The sequence below is a fragment of the Grammomys surdaster genome, unplaced genomic scaffold, assembly GCF_004785775.1.
Source record: "Grammomys surdaster isolate TR1022 unplaced genomic scaffold, NIH_TR_1.0 459, whole genome shotgun sequence".
Taxonomy (NCBI): Eukaryota; Metazoa; Chordata; class Mammalia; order Rodentia; family Muridae; genus Grammomys; species Grammomys surdaster.
In genome coordinates, this window is record NW_021604878.1 from 1 (window position 1) to 16,239 (window position 16,239).

The window sequence follows — 16,239 nt, forward strand, 5'->3', positions numbered from 1 at the left end:
CAGAAACATGGAAATAAGTATTAGAAAAAATGTGTCAGCTCATTTGGTTATAGATAGTGGCTTTAATCAATATAAACAGTGGGGGTTTTAATACAATTTAAATACAGAGAGGATAAAAATAACACTTGGAGGGCCTGCTTACATTATTATTTAACGTTCATTGCAGTCGAGAATATTTAGCTTCGATGAAGGGCTTTGGATCCTTTGATGTGGCTGTTTTATAAGCTGTTAGGATTCATTTTTTAAATTATTTATTTATATACTTAGTGCTCAGTATTGGAATGTGGGCTTTGAAGATTCTGGGCATGTCCCCTGTCACTGAGGCATAACCCTGAATATGCCCTCACTAAGGTGCTATTTAAGCAGCAGACAGTAGACTGTTATTCTTAAGGGCTTATTGCCTTTGCATAACACAAAAAGGTATTTCTGCTGCATTAAATGTGCACTATATCCTTACAACAAGGACTAATTATTGGTGTATATTAAAATTGTGTAGTGCTTTAATAATAGATGAATATTCACTGCCCTACTAGTACATTGACTTCAGTGGTGTGCCATTATATCCCTGTGTACAATGGTCTAGCTCCATGAAAAGTCATGTCACACATCTGTAAGTATGACTGTAGGACTTATCACATTTGTGTCTCTATAACAATACATCTGAGGACAGCTGTACTCGTACATGCATGTGTACTGCTTTAAAAGAACATGTTATATCTCCTATAATAATGCATCTATGTACACTCCTTTACTTGATTTCCATGTGTGCTTTTGTACTATGAAATCTCTGTAGAATACTGTTCATGGATATCCATGTGTTCATGTTTACCAGGAAATACATGGACACATCTTTAGTAGAACATCAGGGTGCACTTCTCTATTTCTGCACAAGCACATCTGTGTCCATGTGCAATGCAGGAAGTTTTTGTTATTTGAGTAAACAAATTTTGAGTAAACATTTGCACTTCTTTACTAGTAAATATATATATATGGCACTGTCCAATTAGATCTGTGGACATGCAGAAGTAGTACAGGAAAGTTTGCTGCTGTTGTGTACACAGAGGTGCATTGCTCAACCAGTACATTGATGTTCACCAATCTGCTCCTACAACACTGCTGTTTAAGATAGGTTTGTGCATATGGGATAGATCCCCAGGTGGGGAAGCCTCTGGATGGCCTTTTCTTCACTGTCTGCTCCAAACTTTGTCTTCGTATTACCACCCTTGCATATTTTGTTCCCCTTCTAAGAAGAACTGAAGCATCCACACTTTGGTCTTCTTTCTTCCTGAGCCTCATATGGTCTCAAAAGCTCAGAATACTTTGTATAGGACATCTTTTTAAATCTATATAGAGAACACCACAATTTAAAATACAGTATTTAAAAATGTATGTAAAATACAGTACCCTGATTGTAAAGATTGGAGAGAAGACTTTTTAATGGTGATAACACTGAAAAGTACTTTGGCAAAACTTTCTACCACTAAAAGCAGAATTATTATACAATTCAAGCTTTAAAAAAAGTCTTGGAAGAGAAAATGAAAACTCATTTTCTCTTGCAGAGAAAATGAAAACTCATTTTTACACCAAAACTATAAAGAAAAAGAAAGAAAGAAAAAAGAAAAAGAAAAGAAAAAAAAGCCTTAAGAAGTGTTCTTCCAGAGGTAGCTAGAACTCAGTAAGTTCTTAAATCTTCCTCACCTAGTAAGATGGCAAACTGGGGTTCTTCAATACCAAAAACTTGGACTAATTCTTCATGTACACAGCTTGGCAAGGCTACAGAGTAGTGCGGGACTGTAGCTTGCACGTGGGCGTGGGTCCTATTGGGCTGAGTTATGGTTCCTGCGCTTCTGCTGCCCCAGGCAGCGAGAACAACAGGAACCATGACTCTGAGGGCAAAAGTGCGGGAATTTGACTGAGTTCATGCCGCGCGGCACCAGGCACATGCTGGGCTATGAGAAGCCGCTGAGTTCCACTCTGGGCATGGGGAGATCCCAGTCTGATGTCCCACGGGGGCAGAGCTCTTGGATTGGGGGTCTCCAGGCCGAGGTGGCTGGCTGGAGACCAGCTAGTCTCAGCCCTTTGACTTCGAGGAGCGCTGGAAGATGCAGAAGGACTGAGACGGGGGCCATACGAACTGGAGTAGCACACAGCTGAAAGGGGCAAGGGAGAGAAGCTCCAGGGTGCCCCTTGAGGTGGATGAGACTCTTGGTTGAGGTGACTCGCTTGGCTGGGTCATGGCTCCTCATCTAGCTTGCTTGAGTTGGCAGGCCTCTATAGAAAAGAACTCCTCAGGAGATTAAATAGCCGCTTGGTAGTTGAGGGTCCACCTCCACGGTTCTCAATGGTGGGCCCCAAGTATGAGAGGAAGTCCATGGTTTTAAAAGGTTTATTGGCATAGCTGAAATTGGATAAAGCTATACCCTGTGTTCTCAGGGTGGGCCTGTACAAATATCTGTTGTACAGAGGAGGGTCTGGGAAACAATGCTTAATTGGCTACACCACATAGCCTTTAGGTATCTCATTAATATGGAGATTTCTTGGGGCTCTGCAGACTGTAATCACGCCCTCTACCTGTGCTACTGGACTGAAGGCCACAAACATTTCTTTCGGAGGGGCTGAAGCTAAGTGAGAGGAAACAAGAGGCCCAGGAGTACCGCCAACTCCTACTGTCCCTTTAGGGTCTCTGGGGTTAGAAGCAGACTCAACTGGGTACCCCATTGCCTCTCTCAGCCCACAACCCAACAGAGTAGGCCAATAGCAAATCATACATATTGTGTGAGGATTTTTCTGTAGTGCTTGCTATGAGTTCGTGAAAGAGTAGTGACATCAGTGAGTTTTGTGGTAGCAGTGCAGTGAATACACGATTATTGTTCTGAAAACAAACTGCATATGTGACCAGTATGCCTGGAAACAACACACAAGCACAACATCCACCATGTAAATGAGCTCATTAATAATATGAGATTTCTTTAATTTTCCTCATTTAATCTATTATTAAACGTGTCAACCAAAGAGAAGGTTGTGTGCAAGGTGCAGAAGTTCCTACCTATAAATATTTGACAACTTCCTATGAGTGTTATATAAAATTAGAGTGATCAAGACTGTGGTGCACTCCTGCCTCCCAGAGACATTGGAGGTCTGTATTTTGTGTCATATGAGTGTCAGTAGGAGGCAGAGAAGAGAGAGGCTATGTCTATGCTCAGCTCACTGTCCTGATATCTGAATGTCTGAATGATAAGTAGCCTAACATTTCCTGAAAGAGGTAAGCCTAATACAGCCAGACTAGCATGAGGCAAGACTAGACAGTCTTCCAGGAAGGCGATCCAGAGACTAGAAGAAACCTTCCTATGACCAAGGCTATGGACGTGAGTGAGTCTGAGACAGGCAATACTTTCAAGGGGCCACTAAGGTGGACAAGGTAGGGAACAAGCCCTCAGTGACCACCAGACAAGGACTATGAGGCCAAGACAGGGAAATAGCCTAATAAAACCAACAGTCTGAGACCATAATGGTTTAGTAGGACATAGCACACCTAAGCCCACAACTAACATGACCCCAAACTCTCAGAGAGACCTGTAACATCTGAGAAATGCTTAGAGTGGGTGATTCATGAGGAGGAGCAGCTGGGGCAGCCAAGCCTCTCACTTCTGCTTCCATGGGGTTTATGTTATGACTTGTATCACTGTGGGAGGAGACTTATCATACTGATAACAGTAATAATATGCCATATCTTCAGATTCCAGGCTGCTGATGGTGAGAGAATAATCTGACCCAGACCCACTGCCACTGAATCTTGATGGGACCCCATCTTCCCTGTTGGTGGCATGATAGATCAGAAGCTTAGGTGATTTCCCTGGTTTCTGCTGGAACCAGCTTAAATAACTGCTAATGTCCTGACTTGCCCGGCAACTGAGACGGATTGTGTCTCCCAGAGAGGCAGACATGGAGGATGGAGACTGGGTCATCTGGATGTCACATCTGGTACCTAGGAATGGAGATACAATGAATATCCACATAGGTAAGCATGATAAAAACAGGACAGTCCCCAAATGCCAGCCAACACTAATCACAGTGTAAAAATGAGGTTTCCATTTTAGTTCATTTTACCTGGAAACCAGAGCAACAAGAACCCAAGAAACTGAGCAGGAGCCCTCATATCCATACTGAATCCTGACTGCAATGACAATGGCACAGGGTGTGAGTAGTATATAAAGAAGTCCCTAAGGCTGTACAGTGAGTTCATGCAAATCATTGGAAACCAGTTAGCACTGGGCACAGCTGCAAGGCTTACTCATCTCAGTATTTAGCACAAGCCCAGTGTCCCCAGACACCTGAGGTCAAACCATTTGTATATCTCCAGAAAATGAATTTCTTTTCAAAAATTTATAGTTATAGATGACATTATTATTGTAAGCAGTCTCTATTTTGAATAATATATTTAAAAGACACGATGGGTAATATAGATCCTAATGTCAGAGAATATACAACAGAGAAAAATGATTAGATATTAACACATTCAAATAATTCTGATTGGCTAAAAAAAAATTATGTGTTCTACTGTGAAGTGTTTGGAGTAGACATCTCTTGAAATTAAAAAGACAATTCATCATAACCATTATCACTGAATTAAAATATAAGGTTTTAAAGTATTCACTTTGATAACTACAGTCCAAAGAGCTGAAATCCACCATAGGTGTACATATAACACCTTGATCTCAAGAATCTGTGTCATTTAAACTTTTGACTCCATGTGAAGTTGAAGGTACTTTCACACTTACAAATTAAATGGGTACAACTTTTGCTGAGTTTGGGATCCTCCATATTTTTCTATTTTCTAACATTTACTACTATTTCCCACAGTTCCTCAACATAAAGGTTTGACTGGTGATGAGAGAATTGAGTACTATAACAGAAAACACTGCTATTTACACATTTTGTTCTTGAGCAGTACCTGGAGGTATTATCCAGATTCAGGCAGCAGCCTCACCATCTGCGTGTAGTTCTCAGTCTCCAAACAAGTTACAATGAAAAAAATGTTTGTGCATCCTTATAACACAAATATTTGAAATCCACAGATCAGACATTTATGTCTTTATTATGACCATCTTAACTTATTCATCATCATGAGAAGTACAATCAATTCAATCTTCAATACTTTGTCCTGAAGCCAAGGAATCCTACAGCTCTTTCAGAAACTAACTATGAAAGGCCCTACAATGTTGTGACATGAGTCTATACACACTGATTTTCCAAGGACCTGCACGTGAGTGATGTGTGAGAACAAAGACCTAATCATAAGGCACCTTCTTCAATATACAGAGCACTATCCCCATAGGGAAAAATTCACAGCACCCTTTGCATGGATTAATAGTAAAGCTGCCTTCCCTGCCTCTTTCTTGCACTCTCTTTCTGCCTGTGTCTAATACCTGTATCTGTGTCTCTCTGATTTTTGAGGCTTGGAGACATTTCTGAGTTCTCACATGATATCCCTAGGATCTGAGGAAGATGGATCAGACACTTTTATTGTGTGTTAATAGGAGGATGACAGTTCCTCTCAACTTAGAAAAAAGTGAGTCATTAATATGCAGGGCATCTGGGATTTGAATTCTTAGCATACCTCCTTTAATGATATGTGGAAATACAAAGGGATTTCCAAAAACTTTTAAGTTTCTTTTATCAATAGGTCTTAGATTGCACTAAGAACTAAACAATTTTGGTTTTGATTATATCATCCTAGGAAAGTGTCTATTAATAGTATAACAGTGATAATTGTTGCTTTCTAAAAATATTCAACAATTTCCTTTTTATTTGTTTCATTTATTTTTTATTAGGTATTTTATTTATTTACAAAACAGATGTCATCTTGTTCCCCATTTTCCCTCCTTAGAACACCCTATGCCATCCCCCCTCCTCCTTTATGCTTTTATGCTATTTTGATTATATGCATGTATTAAGGTCAGTTCTAGGTTGAAGGCCAACCATAGATGCAAATAGACAAGGAACGATCAATACAATAAACACAAATAGTCAAAGAAAAAGCAAGGCATTAAAGCCAATTATGTGAACACTCCTGTGATCACTGTTTCTAAGGGCTTATTACGATGATCAAAGTATCTGAGCCTACTACCCAGTCCTAGCACAAGGTCATTTGATGTCTGAAGCCTACTTCCTTGTTCTAGCCTAAAATTTAGATTTCTGTCTGAAGTTGCTTCTTTGTTATAGCCTAATATTTAGGTTCCTGCCTGAGATTACTTCTTTGTTTTAGCCTAATGTCCAATTCCTCCCTAAAGCCTACTGCCTTGTCCTTGGCCAATGTCATATTCCTGCCAAGCAGCCCATTTCTGTGTCCTTGGCCCATGTCAGATTCTTGCCAATAAGCCCCAAAGGCTCTCTGCTTATCCCCCTTTTTTATTTCATTAACAAGACTGAGCCTGTCTTAGGTCATTCTGACAAGAAAGCCTTTCTTACTCTTGCACCTATGCATAAGTATGCCTAGCTATAGAGCACCATAGACACTCAGTAGAAATTTTCTTGGCATCCAAATTAAAAAAAACAAAAACAAAAAACCTTTAAAATAAATTTGTGGTGTACAGGCGTATATCTCCCACTTTTTTTTTTCTATGAAGATATGGTTTTAAGGTTCCATGGGCCAGTTCCAGAGTCTCTTGTCCTTGACAATTATAAGGAATCACCGTAATATGGGTAATGTTAAATTGCTACTAAAGAGTCTCAAATGTTGGACTGCCATAGCCAGTTCCATTGTTTGTTTGTTTGTTTTTATTTTTCTTTATTTTTGATTATTGGGTACTTTATTAATCTATATTTCAGCTATCTCTTAACATCAGTGGACTCAATTCCCATTCAACAATTTCTTAAAGGACTCTATCTAACACATATAGAATACATACCTGCATACGTTGAGATATATGTGTCTCCCTACTCTGTTGATTAATAAATAGGTCTTCTGATTCTTTTTTCAGATTTCAAAAAGTTCATTTTTTAAGGAGACAATACAAGCAAATGGTTTGGAAATAATGGACCTCACTGAACCTTCCCATAATTACCCAAGTCTAGGCTCTAGAAGTTTTACATTGAAATTGACATGTTAAAAGAACTTGCCAGGTGTAGTTAAGTTATGAGTTTGAGGTGACAGGAACATTCTGAAATATATGGGTGAGATCAGTATCATCACACGTGTTTTTCTAGTAGGGAGAGAGGGAGTTGAGCTATACAGAATGGTTGTTACAATGTAAAAGAGAACCATGGGGGATAGTGCCCATTGTTCAGGCTAAGGTGATAGTTTCTTGGAAGATTAAGTATTAGCATTAGACTGTGATACCTGGAGTCTAGAGGATTATCTCAGATCTCCTTATCATTGAGGTTAATTCAGGAGAGGGCTAACATCTGCCAGAACTTTAAGAAGACTATATTTTTAATCAGTTCTGAAGCTATTGGCATTTAGCCAGAGAAAACCAAATTAAAACACTGTCTATGATTTCTCTAAGCCTATGGCTTTCCTTAATAGTGCAACATTCTAGAATTATTATCAGGTGGTGATATTGTGAAAAGAGGCTTAATTTAAGATGGGAGGGTTTCAGTGTTATTCATGGCTATAAAACCCTGATTGTTAGCTGTGAGTAACTCTATGGAGAAAACTAGAAAAATAAGTTTAAAGAAGGACATGGTTTTTTCTCTCACAGAATTTCAAATGTCACCCATTATGATTCCAATGTATTGTTTTGGGGCCAGAGTTGATACAAAACATGAAGATAGAGGGTACATGAAGTACAGTAGCTTTGTCACAGAATGAAAGAATAAAAATGATACAGAGTGACCATGAGAGACTAAAGGACAAGTTCTAGAAACAAAAACAAAAACAAAAAAACAGAAAAAAAAAATCAAAAATGACTTTTCTTCAGATACCCAACTGTTACTTTTGCTTCTCACTAGATAGAGTCTGTTATTTACTAAGTTTCCTAATTGTATTATCTACTAAAGATTAAGTTTTCGACACAGGCATTTGAGAAGACACAATAGATTCAAACTGAAACATTGATTCTACAGCCGAAAAATGTTCATCCTTGTCATAAATAAAAGTAAAATATATTGAGGCGAATTATGACTCTGTCAATTCTTACAGCTCTTGAATTTTGTAAAAGTAAAGACAAAAGCTCCCTGGGAAACTCAAGAAACTATTTTACCTATAAGAGCATATAAAACTAACAGGTAAAAGAATTTACTAACTTAACAAACCATAAGGTGCCGACAGTCACAAGACTGAGTTAGAATGTTGTCATCATCTGAGGCCTACAATGATTTTTCCACTTTAATTTAGTATTCCTGTTAATATTTCCACCAGTATATTCAAAAGTGGCTAAGTTCATGACTTTCTTTTTTCTTTTACTATAAAATGTTCATGAGACTGAATAGAAAGGAACATGAAATGAGCGGTAACTTAAATCTGTTCCAAGGCCAACATCATTCATACTTGGATACACAGTAAAGTGTTTCTTAAATTCTTGAAGATATATGTTGTGTTTTGTCAGACACTGGGATATCCCATAACGGTGAACCTAACAGAAGTGAAATTAAGAAGGCTAGGGAGGAGGGGAAGGGGTAAATAACAGTGTGTTAATTACAAAATATTTTCTGCTTCATGTTTCATAACAAGCGTTTCTCATAGCACTGGTCATACAACAATTTAATAATTTTATTTGTAAAGGATACCTAGGAGTAAGATGAGCTTATATGTCAACTCTGCCTCTCTTTAGGCCTTGTAACTTACAATCTATTTATTCTGATATTTTTGTCCTACCAAACATGTAGGGAATACAAGTAGCCCCTGAATCTCGCAACAAAATCAAATAATGGCTAATTGTCTGAAATCTTCCTTTAAAACAATTGGCAGGAGTTTTTAATTTTAAAATATTTAAAACTCTCTTTTAAAAATAAGATGCACATAATCTACAATTGGGTAAAAATGTGACCTCTTTTTTGTTGTTCTCACAAATCTTCATCCTAAATATCCTAATTACCACTTCCATTTTCAGCTGATGTTTTGAAACTTACATAATCTATTGAATATCACTGAACTACAACACAACTTTCTGGAAAAAGAGGCCATGTTTTAACATTGTAGGTAAGAAGTTTTCCAGTGGAACTAGTGATAACTGCTTCTTCTTCTTCTTCTTCTTCTTCTTCTTCTTCTTCTTCTTCTTCTTCTTCTTCTTCTTCTTCTTCTTTTGGTTTTTCGAGACAGGGTTTCTCTGTGCAGCCCTGGCTGTCCTGGAACTTACTCTGTAGACCAGGCTTACCTCAAACTCAGAAATCAGCCTGTCTCTGCCTCCCAAGCGTTGGGATTAAAGGTGTGCACCACCACTCCCCAGCTAGTGATAACTGCTTCTTGCATAGAGTATTTTCAGTTTACTAGAGATCAGTATTTTTATATGCTACATTCAGGATTTGAAATGAAAGTGAGAATTACTATTACATAAAATGACAAAATATTGGTGGATATTTAGAAAAAATTTGGTTCTTTCTAAAACAAATTTAATAAGCTCTGTTTTTTAATACCTCAGTTTATACCAAGTTCTATATGAAGATCAAAAAGCAAGGAATTCCAAGGAAACAAAATGCACATATAAACAAACACATAAATGCATATATAGGCACACACACACGTGTGTGTGTGTGTGTGTGTGTGTGTGTGTGTGTATACTTATATGCAAGGGAATACATACATTAAAAATGAAAATACATTTTGGAATTATAGGTATTAAACTTCAGGTCAAACAAAAATGCTACACAGAAAACAATAACTGTTGAAAATTAAAGAAAAACACATCAGGAACAATGCCAATTTTATATGAAGTAATATATTCATAATTTAATATAATTAATATAATTAGCTAATTCAATGAAATGCCCCAAGAGAATGGATTATAGACAAAATGAGTTAAAATGCATGTAAGTGCTTATTTACTGTAACAAAAATGACAATACTTAAAATCCAGAACTTAATCTGATAAAAGTATGTAAGTTAAAATGTGCTAACACAGCCAGCCAGGATGCAAGTGATGATGAGTTGATTTTGTATACTTGTTGACTTAATTCCACCTACATAAGACAAAATATTAATTTGTTTATACCTCAAAAATTGAATCTAAAATAGAATCTAGCTGGTGGATATAATGATAATTTACAGCCTGAAATAAAATGCATAGTAATTATGTATTCAAATAGGGACTTATATTTAGAATGTAAAAAGGTAAATAAAATTCAAAATCAATAAAATCACACTATTAATTGTGTAAATACTCTAATCTGAACATGGAAAATGATTAGCATGGACATTCCCTGAATAAGACATAAAGAAGACACAAGCAGATGTTTTTAAGTTAAACATCCAAACGTGGTATAGAAAGTCTTTTTAAATCTATATATGGAATGGAACAATTTAAAATATAATGTTAGCACCCTGATTGTAAGGATTCAAGAGAAGTGGATAATCAGATATTTTAATGAGAACTATAAAGTGATAACACTAAAAAGTACTTCTGTAAATATTTCTACCACTTAAAGAAGAATTATTATACAGTTCAAGCTTTAAAAAAAAATCTTGGGTACCTTTGCAAAGAAATGAATAGTTATTTTCATACCAAAACTAGTTAAAAAAAAATGTTTGATTTGAATTCTTCAAGAAGTAGGTAGAACTCAGTAAGTGCTTAAATGTTCTTCATCTAGTAACATGGCAAACTGAAGCTTTTCAATACCAAAATTTTGGACTCTTATGTAAAGTAAAGCTAATTCTTCATGAATGCAGCTTGGCAAGGTTATAGAGTACACCAGTAGCAAATCATATATAATGTTTGAGGATTTTTCTAGAGTTCTTGCTATGAGTTGGAGGAGGGTTAGTGACACCAGTGAGTTTTGTGTTAGCAGTGCAGTAAATATATAATTATGATTCTGAAAAGACAGACTACTTATGTGACCAGTGTTCTTAGAGACACCACACATACACAACATCCACCAAAGCAAATAAATGAAAATGAGTTCATTAATAACATAAAAATTCTTTCAATTTCCTCATTTATTTAACTATAAAACATATCAATTAAAGAGAAGGTTGTGTTCAAGCTGAGTAAGTTCCTGTCTATAAATATTTGACAACTTCCTATGAGTGTATAACTATTTGAAAATAGAAAAATTCAAAGGCCTATGGGAACACTGACTGAGTTGTAATCTCTCTAGTAAAAAAGCAAAAGCTATGCCTCCCTCTACTGGAGGAATTGCAATCAGACAGTTCTTGCACATTTTGGAGAAATCAGGAATGGAATGACTATAAAGCAATTTGTGCTTATTAGAAGAGTCACACTGAAAATGTGAATACCTAATAACAAGCCCAAGATATCTGCAGAAGTAAAATCAAGACATTATGTAAATGGCACAATATAGCAGAGATATTTTAGATTTCAAGTCATTTATTTCTCATATCCTGTGTTTTTATTCTTTTCTCATGCAATAAATCCCACAGGATCCACACTCCCTGTTGCCTCACCCCAAATAATATCCTTCGCTCTTCCATTTTCTTTCAGAAAATATCAGTCCTCCTAGTGACATGAACTGAACATAGTATAACAAGAGACAATAAGACGAGAAAAAAAGTCATATTAAGCTGGACAATGCAACCCAATCAGAGGAGGAGTCACAAGAGCAGGCAAAAGAGTCAGAGACACCCTTGCTGATACTGTTAGGAGTCTCACAAAAACCAGAGGTAAACAACTACATTATATGTCTAGAACACCTAGTACGGACCCATGCAAGCTATATAATTGCTGCTTCGTTCTCTGTGACTGCTTCTAGACTTTGCTGGGTTGTTCTATTCATTGGGTTTTTCTGGTATTCTCCACCCCTCTGGCTTCTACAATCCTTCCTCCTCTATTTCTATAGGGTTTCTAGAGCACTGTCTAATGTTTAGATTTAGGACTCTAAACTTACTACTATTAACTGTAGAAGAAAGTCTGTCTAATGACAAATGGGCTAGGAACCAATCTACAGGTATAGCAGAATATACTTAGCAATCATTTCGTTGACACCTTTTTTCCATTTTAGTCAGTACTGTTTGATTCCACCCTAGGTCTCTGAGACATCTAGCTTCCAGTCTCTGCCTATCCATTTAGAGTCAGGCATGGGATGCCTTTCATGACTAGAAGCTCAATTTAGACCAGTTTTTGGTTGACCACTGCTACAGGCTCTGAGCAACCATTGTCCCAGCATATCTTGCAGGCAGGAAAGTTGTGGTTTAAAAGTTATGTGGTAAGATTGGTGTCCCAGAGAACCATTAAAAGTCTTGCCTGGTTACAGAAATCCAGGCTCTGTATCCTCCTTTTCTGGGAGTCCTTGCTTGAGTCACCTTCATAGAATCTCAGAAGTTCCTACTGCACTAGGTTCCTACATTATCTCCTAAATAACTGCCTATTCTAGTAGTCTCTCACTGTACCGTTGCCCCCATCCTACCCTCCCAGACCTTATCCTTCCTGTTCCCATACCCTTCCTGTCCCCAAGTCCACCCACAAAATCTATTCAATTTTGCCTTTCCAAGGAGATGCCTGCCTCCTCACTAGAGCCCTCCTTACTCTTAGCTTCCCTGGCTCTGTGATTTGTGGTGAGATTATTCTTTATTTACCTACTAATAACTACTTATAAGGGAGAAAATGTTATGTTTGACATTCTGGGTCTTACAGCCTACATCAGGAAGGTCTGGGTTTGTTTGTTTGTTTGTTTGTTTGTTTTTAGATTCAACTATTTAACTGCAAATTTCATGGTGTCTTATTTTTTCTAACAGCTAAGTAATACTCCATTCTGTAAATATACCACATTTTCTTTATCCATTCTTTGAATGAGTAAAATCTGGGTTGATTCCAGTTTCTGGCTATTATAAATAAAGTTGTCCCATATATAACTAATTTGTGCTGAGCACCAACAAGAACCTGCTTTAAATTTCCATGCCAATTTACAATTGTTAGTCAGTACCAGGCAAGGTTAGTGGCTATTGGAAATACCACTATCTTCCTGAATGACTGCACCTAGAAGAAAAAAATTCCGCTAGAATTCTTTTATCTCTGTATTGCAGTCCTTGGCTTCATTCACTGCAACTCGTATTTTACTCTTGTTGAAGTATCCCTCTACCTCTAACATTAAAAGTGAAATAGTTTTTTCACTTGACAGTAGTCTTTTACTTTTTTCCTTTTACAACTGACCAGAATACTTCTATAGAGTCTACTCTTGCCTTGCCCATTAATCTACATAGGAGAGATGGATACCCCTATGAAACAAAATGCACCACCTCTTAAAGGTAGGCAGTTTTAATTACTCATCCAACTGCTTACTCTGTCTGTTCATTAACATCCATTGCTCCCTGTAGCCAAGGGTGCCAATAACTTTCAACCCCTATGGAGCCACACTGCTCTCATGCTAGAGCACTACATAATGACTGACCCCTTTATGGGCCTATGTACATAACTGACACTAATTTATCAACATTCACCAGCCCCTTCCATTTCCTAATACTTCCTTAATCTCAAATGATTAGCTACTGTTCTCCACCAACTTAAAAATAATGACTTCCTTCCTATTCTGACCCAACTTACCCCTGTAAGATACTTACAGCTCATTTAGGCAAAATCGTTCCCAATATGGGAGACCCTATCTGTGAGAATCCACATCTTTCTGACTACTGAGTCTTCTTCTTTCACTTCTCCCACTCCTCAGGAAGCTTTTCTGGTTTTTGTTGTGGTTGGTTGGTTGGTTGGTTGGTTGGTTGGTTGGTTTGGGTTTTTGTAATGAAGTAATATACTTTCAACCCTATAACAATCATTTTTCTAAAATTTCTTTAAAAATTTTCTAAAGTTGGCAACATGATCCAACAACAGATCACCAAGTTAAAACTCTTCTGATCAATATACCTGAATTAAGATGCTCATTTCCTGGTATTAGGTAATATCAAAAAGAACAGTAACCAATACTATATAGACCTAAACCAGATTTGGCACAAATCAAACTCTTTAACTTGATCTCAAAGGTAGAAGTGTGTGTGCCACTGGACAGGAACTTAATACCACTGCATTGTAGCAGGATAACTGACTTCCCTGGAAAATTAGATAGAGGCTGTTACAGTCTATCCTAAGTGAAGGGATTCAGGAAAGAATAGGGGGCTGAAAAGGCTACAGAAACTTAAAAAGAAATTGAGAGTGCATGTGCACGGAGGGGATAACCACCAAGGATGGCCATGTTCACAGCTTCAGTAGCAGCTAGGGTAGTATCACCAACAGCATCTGTAGGTTTCTGTAAGAGGACAAAACACTGTGAGAGGCATGTTATCACTTTACTGACAGAGGAGCATGAACTCTTCTAATTGAGAGCATGTTATTAATTCTGAAACCAAATCTGTGCCATAGCCAATGCTGGAGAACCTGGAAGGGACTGTAGGATGAAGAGTATTGCTTTCTAAAATAAGGAGTTTAGGAGCATCCCCTGGCTTCTACTGGTACCAGTTCATGTCATCATCAATATCTGTGCTGGTTTTGCAACTGATAGTGACTCTTTCTCCTGCAGCTATGGACAGGGATGCTGGAGACTGGGTCACAGTTGTTTCTGCTCTAGAATCTGTTTAGGAAAGAAACATAAAAAAGACAAATGAGGGCTAGTCAGATGGCTCAGCAGTTAAGTGGACTGACTGCTCTTCCAGAGGTCCTGAGTTCAAATCCCAACAACCACATAATGGCTCATAACCATCTGAAATGAGATCTGATACCCTCTTACGGGGTGTATGAAGACAGCAACAGTATACTTACATATGATAAATAAATAAATCTTTTTTAAAAAGACAAATGAAATGTGCCATAATTAGATAAAATGAAGACTCTCAACTTCTTTGGAAACTATAGAATTTTGTGGAGACTGTGAACACTTAATGAATGTCATGAGAAAAAGAAACTGTTTCCCTTACCAGAGAAACCGAGGAGAAAAAGGCTGAGGAGATGAGCTAGGGACAGCATGGCCATGGCTTTGAGTGACAGTCAACTTCCTGTGCAGTTTGACAGCATCCATTTTATGTCATCAGAGAGGCTGAAATGGGAATGGGGGCATGCAAATTACACTGAATATGGTAGTTTGTAGGGAGACAGGGTTGAATGGACAGTGATAAGCTTCACATAGCAACTCTTCACAGCTGAGCTGATATTCACATGATTAGGTTTAAACTGTTGCCCCAGAAATATTGTCCCACTTTTACCTCACAGCATCCTATAGTTTGTAATAGAAGGTGGTTAAGAGAGTTCCTCATTAACATGACCAATGTCTGCATCCTAGATATCCCAATTATCAGTTCCAATTTCAGCTTGTGTTTTCAAACTTCCATACTCTAGTAGAGATTCATCATCACACTCAACTAGAACACAACTTTCTAGGAATAGAGACCATGTTTTAACATTTTCTTTTCTTTGAAGTCAGTAAGTGGGTTGCCCTTGGAAGTTGTGAGAGTTGCACCTTCCATTCATTATTTTCTGTTTACACATCTATGTGTTATACACTACATTCATAATTTGGAAATGGAGATGAGAATTTAAACATCATAAGTTGTATAGAAAGTCACGTTAAATCTATACATCGAATAGCATCCTACTTGTAAGCATTCAAGAGAAGTAGACGATCAGATTTTGTTAATAGGACTATAAAGTAATAATACTAAAAGTATATTGGTAATCATTCTATCACTAAAACAAGCATTATTGTATAATTAAGCTTTAAAAGAAAATCTTGAGTATCTTCAAAAAGAAATGAAAACTCATTTTAACACTGAAACTACTGTGCTAAATTATCAAAATGGTTAATAAAAGTTCTTCCAGAAGTAGCTAGAAATGAGTAACTACTTAAAGGTTCCTCACTTAGTAAACAGGTAATATGAGGTTCTTTAATACCATGGTCTTCTACTCTTAGTCAAAAAGAATCTAATACTTTCTGCACACAGCTCAGAAGTGCTGTAGAGTAAAATAACCCAAGGCAAAATTGTGTATGTTATGTGAGGGTTTTGCTGCAGTGCCTGCTTGAGGAAATGATGGGGATGGGGTAGTGACACCAGAGAGTTTTGTGCTAGCATCAGGGAGTTTAGTAGGTGAATAAATGATTATGGTTCTGAAAACACAAACTATTTAGGTGACCAGTAAGCCTAGAGAGAGTGCA

The 16,239-nt window shown here is 37.4% G+C and overlaps 1 non-coding gene and 1 gene segment (V, D, J or C); one reads left to right on the forward strand and one right to left on the reverse strand.

Moving 5' to 3' along the window:
• The first annotated feature begins 3,113 nt into the window (after window positions 1-3,113).
• On the forward strand, window positions 3,114-3,251 carry LOC114632938. Its single transcript, XR_003713154.1, has one exon. It is a non-coding gene; the product is annotated as a small nucleolar RNA SNORA17 (small nucleolar RNA).
• Window positions 3,252-3,662: 411 nt separating this feature from the next.
• LOC114632937 lies at window positions 3,663-4,239 on the reverse strand. The segment is given in 2 exon segments: window positions 3,663-3,985; window positions 4,108-4,239. Coding segments are annotated over 2 exon segments (378 nt in total).
• Window positions 4,240-16,239: the final 12,000 nt, after the last annotated feature.